Source organism: Syngnathus scovelli, chromosome 6, assembly GCF_024217435.2.
Source record: "Syngnathus scovelli strain Florida chromosome 6, RoL_Ssco_1.2, whole genome shotgun sequence".
NCBI classification, from domain to species: Eukaryota; Metazoa; Chordata; class Actinopteri; order Syngnathiformes; family Syngnathidae; genus Syngnathus; species Syngnathus scovelli.
The window spans coordinates 18,083,788-18,100,679 of NC_090852.1; the positions used below are offsets into that span (position 1 = coordinate 18,083,788).

At 43.4% G+C, this 16,892-nt stretch overlaps 3 protein-coding genes across 5 annotated transcripts; all 3 read right to left on the bottom strand.

Annotated features, from left to right (window-relative positions):
* Positions 1-48: 48 nt before the first annotated feature.
* On the bottom strand, positions 49-3,085 carry rnf141 (ring finger protein 141). Its single transcript, XM_049723755.2, has 6 exons — positions 2,930-3,085; positions 2,505-2,676; positions 2,265-2,373; positions 1,922-2,124; positions 1,689-1,796; positions 49-1,618 (listed from the first exon to the last, which is right to left on the bottom strand). Exons 2-6 carry the CDS (start codon positions 2,633-2,635, stop codon positions 1,477-1,479), a joined length of 693 nt encoding a protein of 230 aa, XP_049579712.1. The 5' UTR covers positions 2,636-2,676; positions 2,930-3,085; the 3' UTR covers positions 49-1,476.
* Positions 3,086-3,316: 231 nt separating this feature from the next.
* LOC125970927 (alpha-1,3-mannosyl-glycoprotein 4-beta-N-acetylglucosaminyltransferase C) lies at positions 3,317-14,280 on the bottom strand. Of its 3 annotated transcripts, XM_049723718.2 has the most exons (5): positions 10,746-14,280; positions 10,496-10,657; positions 4,956-5,101; positions 4,723-4,870; positions 3,317-4,636 (listed from the first exon to the last, which is right to left on the bottom strand). In XM_049723718.2, exons 3-5 carry the CDS (start codon positions 5,088-5,090, stop codon positions 3,471-3,473), a joined length of 1,449 nt encoding a protein of 482 aa, XP_049579675.1. In that variant the 5' UTR covers positions 5,091-5,101; positions 10,496-10,657; positions 10,746-14,280; the 3' UTR covers positions 3,317-3,470. The 3 variants fall into 3 exon arrangements, with proteins under 3 accessions (XP_049579675.1, XP_049579676.1, XP_049579677.1); XM_049723719.2 differs by having other exon boundaries at positions 10,496-14,280; XM_049723720.2 differs by lacking the exons at positions 10,496-10,657; positions 10,746-14,280 and adding an exon at positions 8,071-10,453.
* Positions 14,281-14,437: 157 nt separating this feature from the next.
* On the bottom strand, positions 14,438-16,887 carry borcs5 (BLOC-1 related complex subunit 5). Its single transcript, XM_049723758.2, has 4 exons — positions 16,467-16,887; positions 15,924-16,067; positions 15,568-15,725; positions 14,438-15,199 (listed from the first exon to the last, which is right to left on the bottom strand). The coding sequence occupies exons 1-4, from the start codon at positions 16,522-16,524 to the stop codon at positions 14,966-14,968; spliced, it is 594 nt and encodes a 197-aa protein (XP_049579715.1). The 5' UTR covers positions 16,525-16,887; the 3' UTR covers positions 14,438-14,965.
* Between the last annotated feature and the right edge of the window lie 5 nt (positions 16,888-16,892).

Below are 16,892 nucleotides of genomic sequence, written 5' to 3' on the forward strand. Positions count from 1 at the left end.
GCATATTAATTAGATATTGATTGCTATTTTTAAAAATGCCGTTTCAAATGAGTGCAAAAGGTGACTTTATTCAAGATAATGTCGTCATGCCTCAATCCAACCATATTAAGACAAGTTAAAGCAGATTTGGGGAGCCTAAGAAAAGTTCAATGTAGCATATAATATTTAATAACACACATTATCACTCAAAATCCTTTACATAAATGACTTATGAATTGATAAAAGCAGATCGAATAATGTTTTGCCCTGACAGAATTAAAAGCTAAAATAAATTGAAATACTTCTGCTACTATCAATCAATGTGATTATGTTAAATTCAGGATGTTTTGTGGAAAACGGACCTCTAAGAACCCTTCTTCAATGTTAAGACGCCACCTGGTGGCCATACAATGCATTACACTTGCAGCATTAAATGTTAGAAGTGAGCAAAATAATCAATATAAAATAAATAGACGAATGATATAATTTGTTGTAGTGCAAACAGTACAGCAAAGTCAGCAATAAATCGGGTAAAATCGAACAATACACATTTTTTGGATTATATTTTTATGAAATAAACCTAAAATCCACACAAAATAGATTTTAGAAATGAATTCTGGATATACACAGCAATAAAGGTAACGAATCTATCTAATATATATCTTAATTAGAACAATTCAACATATTTTCAGAGATATATGTTTCAAACACTCAATAAAAGGCTCAGAAAAATCGGGAACAAAGTACAGTACTTCGTGTGCAGATTAAATGTGAAAATTTCACATAAATGGTTAAAAATAAGGCGCAATGCTTCACAATTCCTCAAACTAAATGTCATTCATTATTCATAAGCTCATCAGGGATATTAATTACATAGCAACATGCTGGTTTATAACAACTGGGGGGGGGCATGTTTTTGACTAAAATGTGTTCCCTTCATGTGAACTTCCTGTTTCCTCTGATGCTAAATGCAGTGAAATCGAAAAGGCAGTGAGACGTGACAACCACAACTTGGTGTACTGTGCTACCTCAATGTCAGTTTCACGACCCAGTTCGTAACTCATATATTCTGTTATTAAAAAATTACTACAGTGATGTGAAACAACATTACAAGAGCGAATGGAAGAGAGTAGAAGAGAATTTACAGTAATACAGTAGCTTGTATTGTATGTGTGCCTTTAAGGGGCGTGGCCTCGTGAGTCAAGTTGGCCGTTAAGTTTGCGTGTGAGCGCTTGGGCGTGAGTTGTGGCCCACAGCAGCTCCTTGCGGGACATTTGTATGGATTTTTTTCCTGTGAGTTCATATGGTAAATAATAATAATGATAGGATCATGAGGATTTTATGATGGCACTAGTTTGATTTTTTTTCGTGGAACAGATTGTTCCACTTTGGAGGTTCTGGTGTCATGTGACCTCCTGCAACATTTTGCAGCACACCTACTCCCAACCACGAGAGAATGTTCAGTGAAAGTGACGTGTTTTTTGTTTACTTGTCGCGTCAAGGCTGATGCGGGTGTCCCGCCTCGTCGGCCAAGTTGAGGATGTATCCCGCCATGTCGTTCTCGGTGGGGAAGTCGGACATCACCCACGAGTCGTTGGCGGCCGTCACCTGTAGGCGGCACATGGGGCAGTTGCGGCTCCTGCGGGAACACGTTAAGCGCACGTGGCATTTTAGCATTTTTGCTGCATTGTTAGCGTGACCTAGCTTACCATTTGTCGATGCACTTTTGGCAGAAGCTGTGAGTGCACGGCAGGATGAGGTCGGCTTTGCCGTCCATACAGATGCAGCACTCCTCGTCATCAGTCAACTCCTTCACTCTGCAGAAGGGGGCGTGGGGGAGTCAGGCGTCAAATCACCTGTTAGCTTCTGGTTCCAACAACTTTGACATGCAAGTCACTAACCACATTTATTCCAACAGATTCTTGATTGTTCTCCTACCAACCTGCCCATCCACATGCTGGCCTGACAGGAGTCAGGGGCGAGAGGTGGCATGCAAGAAGCCTCTGGATTGGTGGTGGTGGCGGCGGCGTCGCCCTCTGTGGCCAGCACGCCGGCGGCTTGGCTGGTCATGTCACGGTACAGCTGGATGAACTGGTACAGATTCATGATGCGCGACGCCTCAACCATGCCGTTGGTCTTGTTGATCTGGCGGGAAGCGGAGCAAGTCACATGATGACTCCAAAGTCAACCAGAGAATGGCAAACGTAAATGACTGGAACGCACGGGAGAAGTGAAATAAAATAAGATTACAGGGACGATTGAATCTTGCTCTTTCCTGTTCTCACCTTAGTGCAAACGATTCTAACAGCTACCTTCCACAAGGCGCTGGCATCCGATCCCGGTTGGACCTCAAACAGCAGGTGCTTGTGTTGCCCCGCAGCTAATTTAGCAGTCCTGCCGAGAGTAGAAAAATGGAATTATCCAGCAATATTTGTATAAAAAGCCAGTTCACCAGCGACGCCAATGAGTGTGAATGATGAATGTATTATGCACAATGAACAATTAAAGGATGTATGTGTGCTTACAAGTCATTGAGCTCCGCCACCCTGGCCAAAAACTCCTCGTAGGTGAGGTAGCCGCTGTCCCGCATCAGGCCGACGTGTTTGAGCAACTTCTCAGGGATACGCGCCGCTTGTCCTGAGATCTGCTGGCCCATTCCAAAGGCAGCAGCAAGTGACGCACCACGGGCATTCACTTCTGCAGTGCACAGAATGGAAGAAATTGCCGATGAAATTGAGCAATTGTCGGATATTTATGGTGGACGCAAGTTGAGCTGTAATAACGTTCGGCTGGCACATGCAAGTTGTTAGCATTTCAAAAATCATTTTTGATTGCGAGGTGTCACATCCAGCAACACGGCTCGCACAGAAAACGAAGGTGTTAAGAACATCTTTGGAATTTCAAATATTAATAGTGCACTTATGAGGGGATTAAGAAAATAATAGCTTACATAATAATGAAAATCTCTGGCGAAAGTTCGCTTCTGCTGTTTGTTGATATGAACCCGTCGCGCTGTGATGATGTCATAAGATACGTGTTATCGGATTGGCCCTTCTCTCTGTCAATATGATGCGATTGGCCTGTAGCTTCATCCAATCAGGACACGACCTCTCCGTACGACTCCAAAGACGAGTGGCTGTAATGACTTAAGATGGTCTCTAGGTGGCAGCAAAGTAAAACAACTCACCTGGCAAGCTGAATCTCGCAGTCAGCGATAATCATTTCACTCAGCAGATATGGAATAATAAATAGATCGGATTGGCGCTGATAACGGTGTGCGTAACTTGCTTTTGAAGCAGCTTGATTTCCAAACCTCCAAAACAAGACATCAGACACATGAACATATTTTGTTTTTATATTAGGAAAATTAAGTATAAAGGATGGACTCGGAATAGTACATGACTGAGAAAAAAAAGAGTTGAAGACCAAAATACACAAGAAAATATTTTTTTGAATCTCGTCCAACATGAACGCACTAATGATTTGATTGGTCACTTGATTAATGGACTGGCGGTGTGTGTGGTCCACAGGCTGATGGTTCTGATAATGAGCCACTCCTTCTGACTGGCTGTCACCACAACGCGCACGCAGTCCACGTCAAAACCAATCTTGCGGTCCACGTCGTGGACCTCAACCCTGCCGCCTCTGAACTCCCCCAGAGTGATGTAGGAGGCGCACTGGCCATCCTGCTTGCCCTCCATGCGCCTGTGACCCACTTCCACGGCGCCGTGATGGAGGATGTCGCTCTGTCTGTCCTCTGAACCCGTGGTGATTTTGATTTTGCTGATCTTAGCTGACTTGTTGAAGACCACCACAAAGAAGTCTCCGGTGGACGGGGGCTTGCCCCAGAAGTACTCGTCCACGGCGCTGTAGGCCTTGGCGGCGGCGTAGTTCTCGAAGACATCAATGTTGGTGTAGAGCCGCGCCGGCGGGTTGTCGGGTATGTCCACCGCGTCTTCCTCAAAGTCGTCATCCTTCAGCTTGTTCTCGGCACCCTTGTAGGACGAGTAGTAGCCCATGTGCTGGAAGAGCGACGGCTTGAAGCGAATCACGTCCTTCTGGGCCAGCAGCCCGCGGAAATGGATAAGCAGCCAGTCGCACGGCATCTCCTGGTAGAACATGAGCAGGAAGTGCGCCAGGCGCGGCAGGTCCCGCGCGTGGTAGAGCTTCCCGATGTAGCCCAGCTTGGAGAACTCCAGCATCACCCAGTAGGATCCCTCCCGGGAGGCGATCACCTTCTTCAGCGCCGTCAGGAAGTTCCGAGAGCAGCGCACGTCGTCCTCCAGCATCATGTAGAAGTCGGACAGGTTGGTGCAGAAGTTGAGCAGGAAGGCGTAGTCCACGTTCTGCTTGGAGCGGAAGCGCACCCGGTCCTCGGGGTCATTGTAGTTCCGCTTCAGTCCGTCCAGGGACGGGTAGTAGTCCTCGGGAGCCTGGATCACCAGCAGGCGGCCGGCGATGATGTGGTGCGAGAACTTGCGGCTGATTTCCTGCAGGAGGTTCTCGCACCACACGGAGTCAAAGTCAGCCAGGTGGACCACCACCACGATCTCCTTCAGCTCCTCGTAGCTGGACTGGTCAAAGATGGACTTGATGGTCTCCAGGAGGTAGTTCCCTCGCTTCCTCTTCACCGACGACAGCCCGATGGTCAGATACTCTGACAAAGAACAAATTGTGCTAATCATGTTTTGACAATGAAGATTAGTCCATTCAATCCAGATCCGGAATGTTACTTATACTCACTTTTGCGCGGCAGAGGGAATCCCGCCAGGTAGCGATAAGTCACGTTGATGGTCCCAGAGAAGTTAGACAGGTCTCTGAAGGTGTGGATGTATCGCTCCGAGCTAGCGTGATGCATCAACGCCTCGCCCAGCTGAGGCTTTTCTGCCTCCTGTTGGAAAATAACGACAATAAAAACAACTCATTCACTCCCATCGACAACTTTAGACGTCAAATATCCATTCAGTATAACTCACCAACACATATCCGTCCATGTCCACGTAGAGATTGAAGAGCAGCAGGAAAGCGACCAGGAAGCCAAGTAGAGGCAACGTAGATTTCTTCCTCAGGCACCGCATCTTGTCCGCAGACTTCCGCATCAATCTCAGCATGCCGTCTCTCGCTATCAGCAATCATGATAAGAAAAAACTTGCATTATTTTTTCTTGTTTATCTTCTCTGACTGTCCGCTCACAATCGATATGGAAATGAAGTCACGTCGGTGAATGAATAAAGCCCCTGTGTGTTGACTTGACTTCACATCTCTGCCATCTTGTTTGTTTTAAATTGTTGCTTCTTCCATCATCTTTTTCCCTGGCGCGTGGCCCTGAATGCATCTTTTTGATGTTTGATGGTGAAAAAGAAAGCCTCCATCAAGGTGCCCTTCAGCGAGACATTTAATCCCACTTTGCGTGGAAAGCGGCGGTGCCCCTTGTGGACGACCCCTGCACTCTCTGCGCAGCCTCATCAAGATGGATGACACACTTGTTGTAAACGCGACTCATGCCAAGTGATTGATGCTTTGGCTTTGCTTTGACTTTGCGGGCTGTCGACTCACTGCGGGAACGCATCAATAACGCGTTTAGCTTCTACTACAACGTGGACGCACACAACACTGTGGACAGGCTACGTCAATCATCCGGAATGCTAAACGTTGCTAAAGATGCTGTTTTGACAGGCTAGGTAGAAGACGCAAATCGCTTCCTGTAATTATGGACAACAAATTCAAACTTGAAGCAAACCTGGCAAACTAATAACGTAAGAATTAGCGTAGCCGACATGGTAGCTCATATCCGAATCCACCGGAATCCTCAGAGAGTCTTTTCAAATACTAGAACATCCTGCATGGTCGTTTTTTTTCCCCATCCCGACACAGCAGGCCTCAGGGCAGCGCACTAAATGTGGGTCAGTCATCTCTACCGAGAAGCGTCGATGCTCATTAGCCAGAGAACCGCTCCACCTTAAAACCCGACTACACCTAGCAGCATCATTGGGGTGGAAACGGGAGTTCAAAAACGTTTACAAAAAGCCACATCCCGGATTGGCGACCAGTCAGTGTTGGTCCGCTTAACCGAGGGATATCGAAACGAAACGCGTGAGGTGCAGGTGTGAGAAAAGCACACTCGTTTTCAGAGACGTGTCAGGAAGCAAACATGACCCATTTTCTCATCCAGTGAGCTGAGGCTGCTATTTAAAATGCAGCGTCCTCGCTCTGTTGGCCTTTGGCTGCTTTTCAGCGAGCATCTCGTCACGGCTCTTGTACGTTGGCTACAGTTGAATAGATTGTGAATAAGCATGTTAATAACTGCTACATATGTGCCGAGGAGGCGTCGCACTGAAGGTGCGGGGATGATTGAGTTTGTTATTATATTTAAAAAGTGTCATCCTTGGAAAGTGACCATCACACATAAGAAGTTTGGCCTTGTGCTGGCTGTGTTATTAGTTTTCAGGTTTTATTTTTTTGTTAAATCCCATAAATATTGTGAATTAAAGTGCTTCGAAATTTGCGGCTGGTACTGTACGTCTGATGTGAGCAGGTTCTGGACCTTTTTTAAAATTCCTGCATTGATTAATTTTTGGAGGACATTTTAATTCACAGTAATGCATCAAAATTTTGCTCGACTTTGCAACTTAAAATGATGAATGTTACTCGACTAGTCACACCCTCATCGCCTCACGTAGATGTGAATTATTGTGTTTTTTGTCTTTGCATCATATTAAGAACCTTTATGGCAAAGCGGCTAAATAAACACAATAAATATTAAAGGACACATGATAATATAAATAATAATTGGACACCGGAATAAAGAATTCTGTGCTGACGTAGCCTTTCCAAGTAACGTGTGTGTGCGCGCATGTAAGTGCGATCATCTAACGAGTAAACAGCCGGTCGTCTGTCCTCCCACTTGGAGACTTTTAAAGCAACTGCCGGCTTGTAGGTGTTTACTTATTCATCAAAAGGTGGCGGAGGGGAAGGCGGAGGAGAGAGGAGCATGCAGTTAGTTTCTCCCCTTCCAGCAATTACTCTTGTCCTGCTGATATGCAGGAGGGAGTATGTCTTTTTAAAAATGCATGCTAACCAACGGCTGGGCTGGCCAAATAGTAGAAATAAATGATTCCGTCCTCGATGGAGCTATACCAAAATGTGAACCGACTTGTGAGTGAGTGAATGAAATTGATGCTCAGTTTATTAGAAACAACAATGCCTATCCAAATCTGCACCCAATCGATTGTTTTGTGTAATTAAGCTAGCTAGTTAATTAACTAAACAACCGAGCTTACTAAAGTACTAGCTAGCTAACCAATTAATTAACGACCTAATGGTAGTTTCCATTTGGGCCAGTCTAATTTTGATGCGATTCCGTTACGAACTAATGAACAAATAACTAACAAATAAATGAAGGCACAACCAACTAACCAGTCAGTCGACTTAACAACACATCAACTAGTTAACAAACAAGCATGATTGCTCACTATACTGAAGTAAAGGCCACTTGCCACACCTTTATCGGAATTTTCAGTTTCTAACTAAGATCAAAATGCAATCTTTTCCAGTTAGGTGCACATTTATAAAAAAAAAATTAAATTAATTCAGCAATGTTGCATGTAAAAATAAAACTGTATTTTCCGCACGCACTCACGGAAGCCTGCTATATTTTATGAATAATTCATGATCAGATGGAGGAGCTTTTTTGTCTGAAAGGGAGACTACAATAAAGACATTTTATTTTATGAGAGCTGCTTTATGGTTCATCACGGCTGCGGGATGACATCACCTGGGACGTGCCAATCATCCGTGAGTGTGGCCGAGGTGGTTTGATGTCAAAGTGACATTCGGGTGTTTATCAGTGAGGACACATGACAACATACATTAATGGAAAGATGACGTACCGGTGGGGGTAACAAAAGGAAAATTCATGAGCCATCATAAGCAAAGGAGAAGAAGACAGCAGTGTAAAAAGAAAAAAAAGAAAAATAAAGAAAAATAAAGTGTGATTGCTACTTGGGGAGCTTTGCACTGGGAAAAGTGAGAATAAGATGCAAGGGAAGATGTTGGTCTCCATGGCGACAAGCCTGGTAGTGGCTGACTCACCATCTCACTCATATTTGGGGATGACACCGCCTGCTTGATAACAACTTCAACTTCTTTTTGGGAATGAAGGGATGCACCAAAAAGAAGAAAATATTTTAAAGAAAACTTGATTGGAGAAAAGAACTCAAGTACTTTTTTTTAATAATCCACAAGAGCTAGAATTGGATTATTCAAGTAGATTATTAAAAAATAATAAATCCACAGCATTTGATCTTGCTGATCCTCGCAGATTAGAACAGGAAGGATGGCAAAAAAAAAAATGGATAGGATTACAAATGCCCAACAAGGCTAAATATTATTTAACACTTCAAATGATGATTTATCTTTGCTTGGAATGAACAAGCAGCGAGATTACGTGTGTGGAATGTTCATATTTTCAGTTGAATATTTTTGACAAAAATCATCTCAGAGGGGATTTGGGGTGGGGAACAAGATTAGAGCTGCCAAATGCGAATCAAAAGCGGCTTTTTGCTGCTTCTTTTTTTTCCCCGCCCGTTGCGCGTTATAAGAAGATTACAACGTGACATGCGACTGATGGGATAAATGCTCCTGTCGCGCTCGAACACACGCGCACACACACCAACTTCTTTCTTTTAAATTGAAATCTGTCAAACCACAGCGCACTGAGTGCATCATTTGCAGCGATGGAAACCGAGAGACGAAATGTACGTCATATTTCTCAGTTTTATCCGAGAGGTAACTAGAATTGGCACTTTGCAGCCAAGACTACATGCTAAGCTAATTTTAGCATGTGTATACGTGTTGACGGCCCACTGAAAGTCTTTAACAGGTGTTTTTATGATGAAAATATTTCATTTTCTCACCCGAAAGAACAAGAGCGAGATCACGGAGCGTATAGCAATAAAGCTGAAATGGTTATCGCCTCCAAGAGCCACATTTCAATGCAGTGAATCACATTTTGGTTTCACTGGATGTCTAAAAATAGAGCTCTACTATATTGAGTTTATCCACCATTTGACGGAAGAATTCCGAGGTGTAGTTCCGGCTCGATTCGCGGCCTTCCAAGCGACCGTGGGCAAAAGCTTATCAGCTCCGCCTGCTGGCACCTTCTTTTTTTTGATCAGGTAATATCCGTCTACCGCGCTTTCATCCTCCCGCCTCCGCTGTGTATTCCCGCCTTTCACCGCCACGGTCGCGATAATGAAGCCTGCCGGGACGCCCTCTGGCCTTCCGCACCAGTGCCGTCCCTTTAGCGGAGCAATTAAACAAAGCTAACTATCGTCTGCTGGGAAACTGCTTTGACTTATATGTAGCCATAAAAGATGTCAGAACAGGAAACCTATTGATTTTAATGAGGTGTCTTTGAGATTCAGATATAGGACAAAGATATATGTATATATTATGTCGTATTTTTTTTTAACGGTTTTTAAAAATAAACTTGGGCTGGAGCTTCGTAATATTTGTTCTAGTAAAGAGGATGAATAAAAGTAAACATATGTATAAATAAAATAAAGACGACGTGAATTGCTTGTACACAAATACAAGTACTATTTTTCAAGTTAGGGGCCATTTTTGTTTTTTCTTTGTGTTGTGAAACAATATTCTAACTACAAATTAGCCATTTATTGAACGAGACAAACAGTCAAACACAAATACAAAATGAAAAAAACTCACCTAACTGCACAAGTCAGAGGACTTGACATCACTCATTAGGCCACGCCCCTTACGTTGTACTACTTTAAAAAGTAATATAATGTCGCTGAAAAGGAAACGCGTCTTTCAAACGATAAAACTTCAAATTCAATGTAGCGATAAAATAATCATTGTCATGTCATGGCCAAAAAGTAAGCACTAAGCGCTACATTGAGTTTTGTTAGATGAGGAGATTAGCGTTAGCTAGCAGCGGTAGCTCCCGCTAAGCAGCACTTACTTGATTGCTTGGAGAAGTTGCTTACGTCAGTCGTTCGCAACCACTCTAGTGCGCACATTAGTGTGTGTGTGCCGTGGGAAATTATCCATCCAGCCATCCATTTTCTATACCGTTTATCCTGTTCAAGGTCACGAGTGAGCTGGAGCCTATCGGAAGGGACTTTGAGGGAAAGGTGGATTACAACCTGAACTGGTTCCCAGGCAACGCACACCATCAGTGAGGTGAAAAAATTGGATATGACTAAAAAGTCACTTTTCTGGCTTAGTCCAATCATATTTCAGGGGGGGGCGGACCAATAGCACCTGCTCAGCGTCATTTATGGCAGTATAATGCCACATCTACTCATTTTGAAATGTTTTTGGTTATTATCAAGAAAATCTTTGTAAAATGTCTCGATCAGTTCTTGAAAAAAACTTACTTAGGACTTGCACACGTTCGACACACACGTGGTAACAACACAAGGCTCACGACTAAACATGGCATTTGGTGCAAATATGGCTCACACAAACACAGCGAAGATCTGCAGCAACTCACGGCAATTCCCGCAACGTGCTTTTCAGCGCCGAACGATGATGCTCGGCCGTCAATCAAGATGCGGATGCGGAGGAGGATGCTCCCTGTCGGTCCTGATGCTGCATGTCAGCTCTCAGCGAGAACACCACAAGCGCAGGTAGCGTGATTATCTCTTCCACTGAGCTGCCGATATGGAGACAGAAGAAGTGAGGTCCAAGTCTGACAGAAGTTGGAGGAAGAGGAGGGGCGTAAATAAAAGAGGTGGTCTCACCTGAAACGATGTCCGTGACTCACGGCGGGAAAGAGGAAGACGACGAGGAGGAGGAGGATGGGTGAAGGGGAACGTGAAGCTCTCCTCTCTGGCTGCGACGCCGCTTCATCTGCTCGTCCCAATCATTCTCCCTCTCTTCTTATCCTCTCGCTCCCTCATGCTCTCTCACTCTAACTCTCTCTCTCCCCCTCTCTCATCCACCACAAGGTGTCACAAACAGAATGTGTCTGCACCAAATGCCTCATTGGCTTGTCTCCTGCTGTCTATGTGTGTGTGTATGTGTGTGTGCGTGTGTGTGTGTGTCTCATGCAGCAGCTGTGCATCCACAATGACTTAGCATGACACCTCCCTCCTTCTTGCATTTCACACGCCTATAATTCAGAACAGATCAGTTACTTTGTTTTTATGTCCAAAAAAAAAAAAAAAAACCTACCAAAAGCCTTTTCAGGGCCTCATCAATTTTTGCGCGTCTATGCACATTTTTAGGAGTCCATGTACACAGTCCACCCAATAAATAATACTAAGTTATAATTCCTGGGATGTTAGAAATGGACCAATGTTATTAAATTAGGTGGACGTGTGTACCATGAAAGGACGGAAGGAAGTGAAAAGTAACGATTTTGATTTAAAGCAGCCATTACGTACTCAGACGTCCTTGGAAGTAGAAAAAAGATGAGCCCCAGAAACAAGTTTCAATGATGGATATAAAATTGGCTGGACCTGTCTCTATTGTTACAAAAAAAGTCTCAGAGTGAATAGAACAGGAAGTCAGCCATTTTGTTTCAAAGGAGCCATTCAGTCGCACTCCTTGTGAAATCAGAAAAACATTCAAGACCCCCCCCCCCCCCCACCAGTTTCACTGATACACAAAATTGGGTGGACATGTCTATTGCAACAAGACGCACAAAACAGTCTCAAGGACTTATGCTTCAAATAGAACAGAAAGTCGGACATTTTGTTATGAACCATTTCATTGCAAACTGAGAAGCAGTTATTCAAGACGGTAAATCGAGAAGCTTTTTATCCAAAGGACTGTTGATATAAATAAAAAAAATGTGGGGGACTGTTCATCACCGCTTGCAGTATTATTTATCCCTGAGGAGTTTATCATTGTATAATAAAACTAAAATGAACGAAAACAACACACTATGAAGACATGTAACGGGAGGGAACAGAAAGGTGCCTGCGGAGCAATAATGTCCCCCTTGCTGCTTGTTGTTGCGGGGCTGCATCAGCAGAAAATTACTTAATTTAAAAAAAAAAAAAAAAAAAAGCACTTTGTGTCTTGTGTTTTCCTGGCAGGAATGAGACTCCAAGCGTGAAAGGTGATAGACAGCAGCAAGCGCTTGACGCTGATTTAAGACACCAACAAGGCACCACAATGGCAAACATTAGCTGCGTTGTGTCGGGTTTGTGACGGCGTGTGTGTCGCGGGAAACAAGCACAACAAGCGATGTTGACTGTGAAAGGAGCCAACATCAACAGAAACCGAGCTAGCAAGCTTGCGTTTCGACACCAACATAAGAAACGTTGGTTTATCGGTAAATATGTGAGTTGTGTTGCCTTGAAAAAAAATAGAGCTAACTGAAACAAAAAAAAAATACACTTCAAATTAAATTCAAATTATATTCTGTTGCCAACCCAAAGCAAATGAATCCCCCACACGTATCATGACGGACATAATAGCCAGGCTTTCACGAGCGACTCCAGAGAGGTGACACAAGAGTTTTTTTTTTATTCCGCCAAGGCGAGTGGTTAATATTTCATAGGTGGTAATTTGGAAGTTTGTATGCGGACGCGCCATGTAGCCACCGCTCGCTGCATGCTAACCACGCGAGGCCCGGCGGGAGGACAATGTGAGGTCACACAGCCTCTCAAATTCAAGTCATGACATTTCTTCACCTAGTTTGAGAAACAACCGGTAACACTTACACATTTGCTAACCCACACTTTCAAAATAGCCTCGATTTTCTTCAATGAGAAGTTTCCATACCCACTCTTTTCTGGATGCTAACTATCAACACCAGGGTGGTTAGCGTATGTTTGCTTCCAGAATGGAAAGACGACAAATCTCAATAAAAGAACTGCATCGTTGCTGTTTGTCTTCATAATGGAGCTCTTTTGGATACTTCAAACGGCCCGTTAGCTCGAGTTCTCATCTCTCTCAACACGAGAGCGTGACAAAGCATCTCGACAGCCTCTTGCCTGCTAATCAACAAGAGGAAGCCACTTATCATTATTGTCAGCGGACTCAAGTAGTGGCATAAAATTGCAGCATGTTAAGAGGAGGGCGTGCTTGTCGGAGCACTCCTTTGCATATGAATGACACCGATTGTTTGAGTTCTGCTTGCTGTTTGAAGCTCAATATGTAACCATGGAAGCCTCTTGTTTATTATTTGCACAAACAATCAAATTGAAGAGGAAAAATATACGCACATTTCTAACAATGTGGGACTATTACAGGCTGTCATAATAAACATATTGTTGACAATTTATGCTAAGTGAAAGTGGATTTTAAATTCAAATCAAAAGGACAACAGCGATACCGTCAATGTCTTTAAAAGGAAAACAGCACTCTACAAAAATGATTAAAGCGGAAAGAATTACTAATCAGTTTATGGTGTGCCCATCCAGGCCACTGGGGGCAGTATAACACAATACAGACAAATGTAGTCATCGCTATTCTACAGTGACTCGGGAGGTGCAATAATATTCCTTGTTTATTACAGAGGACAAAGAATACATGCCTGTGACTTTTTATATATTCTCTGTCTATTTTCTATTGTAGTTTATATTACGTGTTAGCATCAAGCTAGCAGGGACGTTCCTATTTAAAGACTTGTGTAATCCTTTTTGTTGACAGTAAAGATCATCTGGCAATAAATTGCGAGAAGCCTCTTTTCGGAAGAAATGATCCAACTGCTGCTTATTGTGCAGTAAATATGAAAATTATGAAAAATAGAAGCAAGGCAGACTGAATGGAACTAATGAATCATGTCATGGTTACTTGCCTTTTTCCAAAACGCTCAGAATGTCTATTTATGTGCATTAAAACAAGTCAGTTGCCGCTGGGTGAGGGAGGACGTGAAGGTTGAGCAGCATTTTCAGGAATGGAGACAGCCGTCGTTTGATTTCCATTCAAATGAGACATTTGAAAGACAAAATTGGATTTCTTTCATTTCACGCAGAACTGCTCCGCCGGCAGATTGTGTCACATCATTCTGTTAATATCCAAAACGTGGCTGCAACTTTTTTTTTTGAGCAACCCTTCAAACAAGCCTTCTTCCCTTCAAGGACTTTAAAAACATACATTTTAACTGAGACAGGGGAAACTTAAAGCTTAGACAGACACCACACAAAATCTTCTCAACTAGAAGCACTGCAGCTTCACAACGCCATACGTCGCTCAGCATCAGCGCCCAGATAAATCCTTTAAATCCTCATTCACACCAGCTTTCGGGCCGATAAGAGCGGACTGCGTGGCTACGACGCCTCGCAGAGCTTTTCTAAACACGACAAAACTTGTTTGTTCGTTTTGATGACAACAATTTGTTTTGCTTAAGTGTCACGCCACACAAGGTACTTAAAAATTTTCTGTCCAGTGTCCAAAAATAAATTTCAATAAATGTTTGGTAGGTATCGCTGGCCCGATGCTAGAAAACGTGAAATCAAAACATTGACTCAAACAGTACTTAGTGACACTTCCTTTGGCAGTTTTATTTTTGAAATGCAACTTTTCCACATAATCTTTGACATTTATAATGTGACAGCGGTGCGGCTAAATATTAGCACGTCACGCATGTTGAAGCGCAAGCTAACTAAATCCGAGTAATATTAGTTGTAGTGCGTATTTTTTGTCCAAAAAGGTTTCATAAAAGATAATTATCGGGTTTGCAGTGGTCATATCAAAACATTGCCAAAGAGCGAATAAATTAAAGTCACGTTTGTCCAAGTGCCTTCCATTTTTCTTAAGTCAAACACCGGCAGTCCGTGCAGGGCTAAATCTATCATGTCCACATCATTTGCTTGACTTGTGCATGTTTTCAACAGCTTTGGAATCCACACAGTTCAAGTTTCTCAGTATTCAGAGCTCATTCACATTCATGTCTTGTACTTCCAAGATGAAGATTCATCCCAGTAGAAGCCCCCCGTATATAAATCAGAAAAGAACAGACAAAAGCGGCCCTCACCTTAGATTTCAGGACTTCTTTGCAAGTATCTTACTTGGTGCCAGGGTCTGCATCAGGCCTCATACTGAAGGGCTCCAGGCGCTCGCTCTCCGGCAGCATGTTGTTGAGGCGTTCCATCAGTGGCACCGTCTGGTCGATTCCCATCTGGATGCGGCGCAGGATCATGGACATCTCATTGACCTTCTGGATCTGCTCCGCGTACTTGGCATAGCGCTTCTGACGTTCTTGCATGATGCTGAACAAGGTATCCACCGAGAGGTCCATCTGGAGCACAAGTCGGCTTAGTTAGAATGTATTTAGCGACACCACAGCGATGCAATGGGTGGCTGGAGTGATTTCCAATCACCAATTTCACAAAAAAAAAACAACAACTAATATTTATTTACGGCAAAGAAGGTTTTTTGTTCATCCTTTCCCTTTAGTGACTCAAGTGAGAAAGTGTTTTCAGACAGCAGAAGGCAAAACTATCCTTTGTATCCTCAGGTTGGTTGAAAAGCTCACTTCTTCCACCTAGTGGAATATTAAAATGTTACAGTTTCGTTAACATGTTTTCAATAACTATTAACATACCAAATCAGTGTGCTAAGGCAATGAAAGTATGAATTGCTGTCAAAAAAGTTCAAACTGCTCACCTCTTTGATGCGTTTTACTAAGGCGTTCTGATCGAAGGCGACGGCTTCGGCGCACTGGTGCAAGTGGTCCTGGTAGCGGGTGCACAGCTGGAGAACCTGCGCCGGATCCAGTCTCTCCAGACACACACTGCTAGGGGACGTCTGGCCACTTAGCACTCCTGCCGAGGGCGCAAGGAATGTGTCGGAACAACAGTTAGGGTTAATTAGTTTAATTAGGCTGAGGTAAAGTCCACTCTGATATTCCAGTAAGGAGCTGGCAAATAGAGCTGGTAATTGCTAGCAAAATTGATCATCTCCAAATGTTTTGTGACACAACAAGGGTTGGACTACAGTCTGAATATTCAAAAGACACACACCTTTTAAGAGGGGCTGGAAGGTAGGGATCTCTTGGAGTTTGATGACATCGGGGTCACTGTGGATGTTCCTCATGGACTGAGTTCCTTGAGCCACCACAACAATATCGTCCATCTTTGCCTTCTGTTTGGCGGGCGAAGGAACCACTGAAAAAAAAAATGTTTTCATTTATTACCCACCAATTAAGTCACATTTTGATGGATGAGGTAGATTTCATCCTCGACGGGAGTTGATCACAAGCCACACAGTAAAGATGAAACTATGGGAATTGACCCTCTCTACCTGTATGGGAGGTAGTCAAGTGAAACATTTCACCCTTACACAATTAGTTTCAACAACTTTTGTTGTTTTAATAACACCGGATCAAAATTTCAAAACAAGCACTTTATAAGCATAAGAAACTTTGAGGTTGTCTCTGCCAAAACATCTTATGATGTGGAAAATTCGTTAGTGTAAGTGGGGAGATCAACAAAATAATTCTGGACATAGTAACTAGAAGAGAATTAAAAAGGTTTAACAAGATAGAAAGATAAAAACATACTAACCCGACGAGCTGTAGTCAGAGTGTTTGTGCTCCGCATCTCCGCTTTGTTCGGCGCCCATGATGCAGCTGACCAGCTAACGTTAGCACTTAGCTCAACCGAGCTAACTAGCCGGTCAAGTGTTCGATAAACGCAGCGAAACACCACCCGGTGTGGCCTTACCAGGGGCCCCGAAACACCTTTTCAACTTCCACCTGAATATCGTTCATTGACTAAAATTCTGCACGCACTGAAACCAAACCTCGCTGTTTGCTAATTACTACAAATAAAGCTAAGCGGCTACTTTCTAACCGATCACACTTAAGTGTCAAGATACAACCTTACGTACATCCGGATGTGTGCGTAACTTCTTGTTTAGGTTGCAATTTAAGTTATTCGTTCTTTAGTGACATTTGAAGGTGGAAGCCATTTAAAGCCAAAAACACTTCC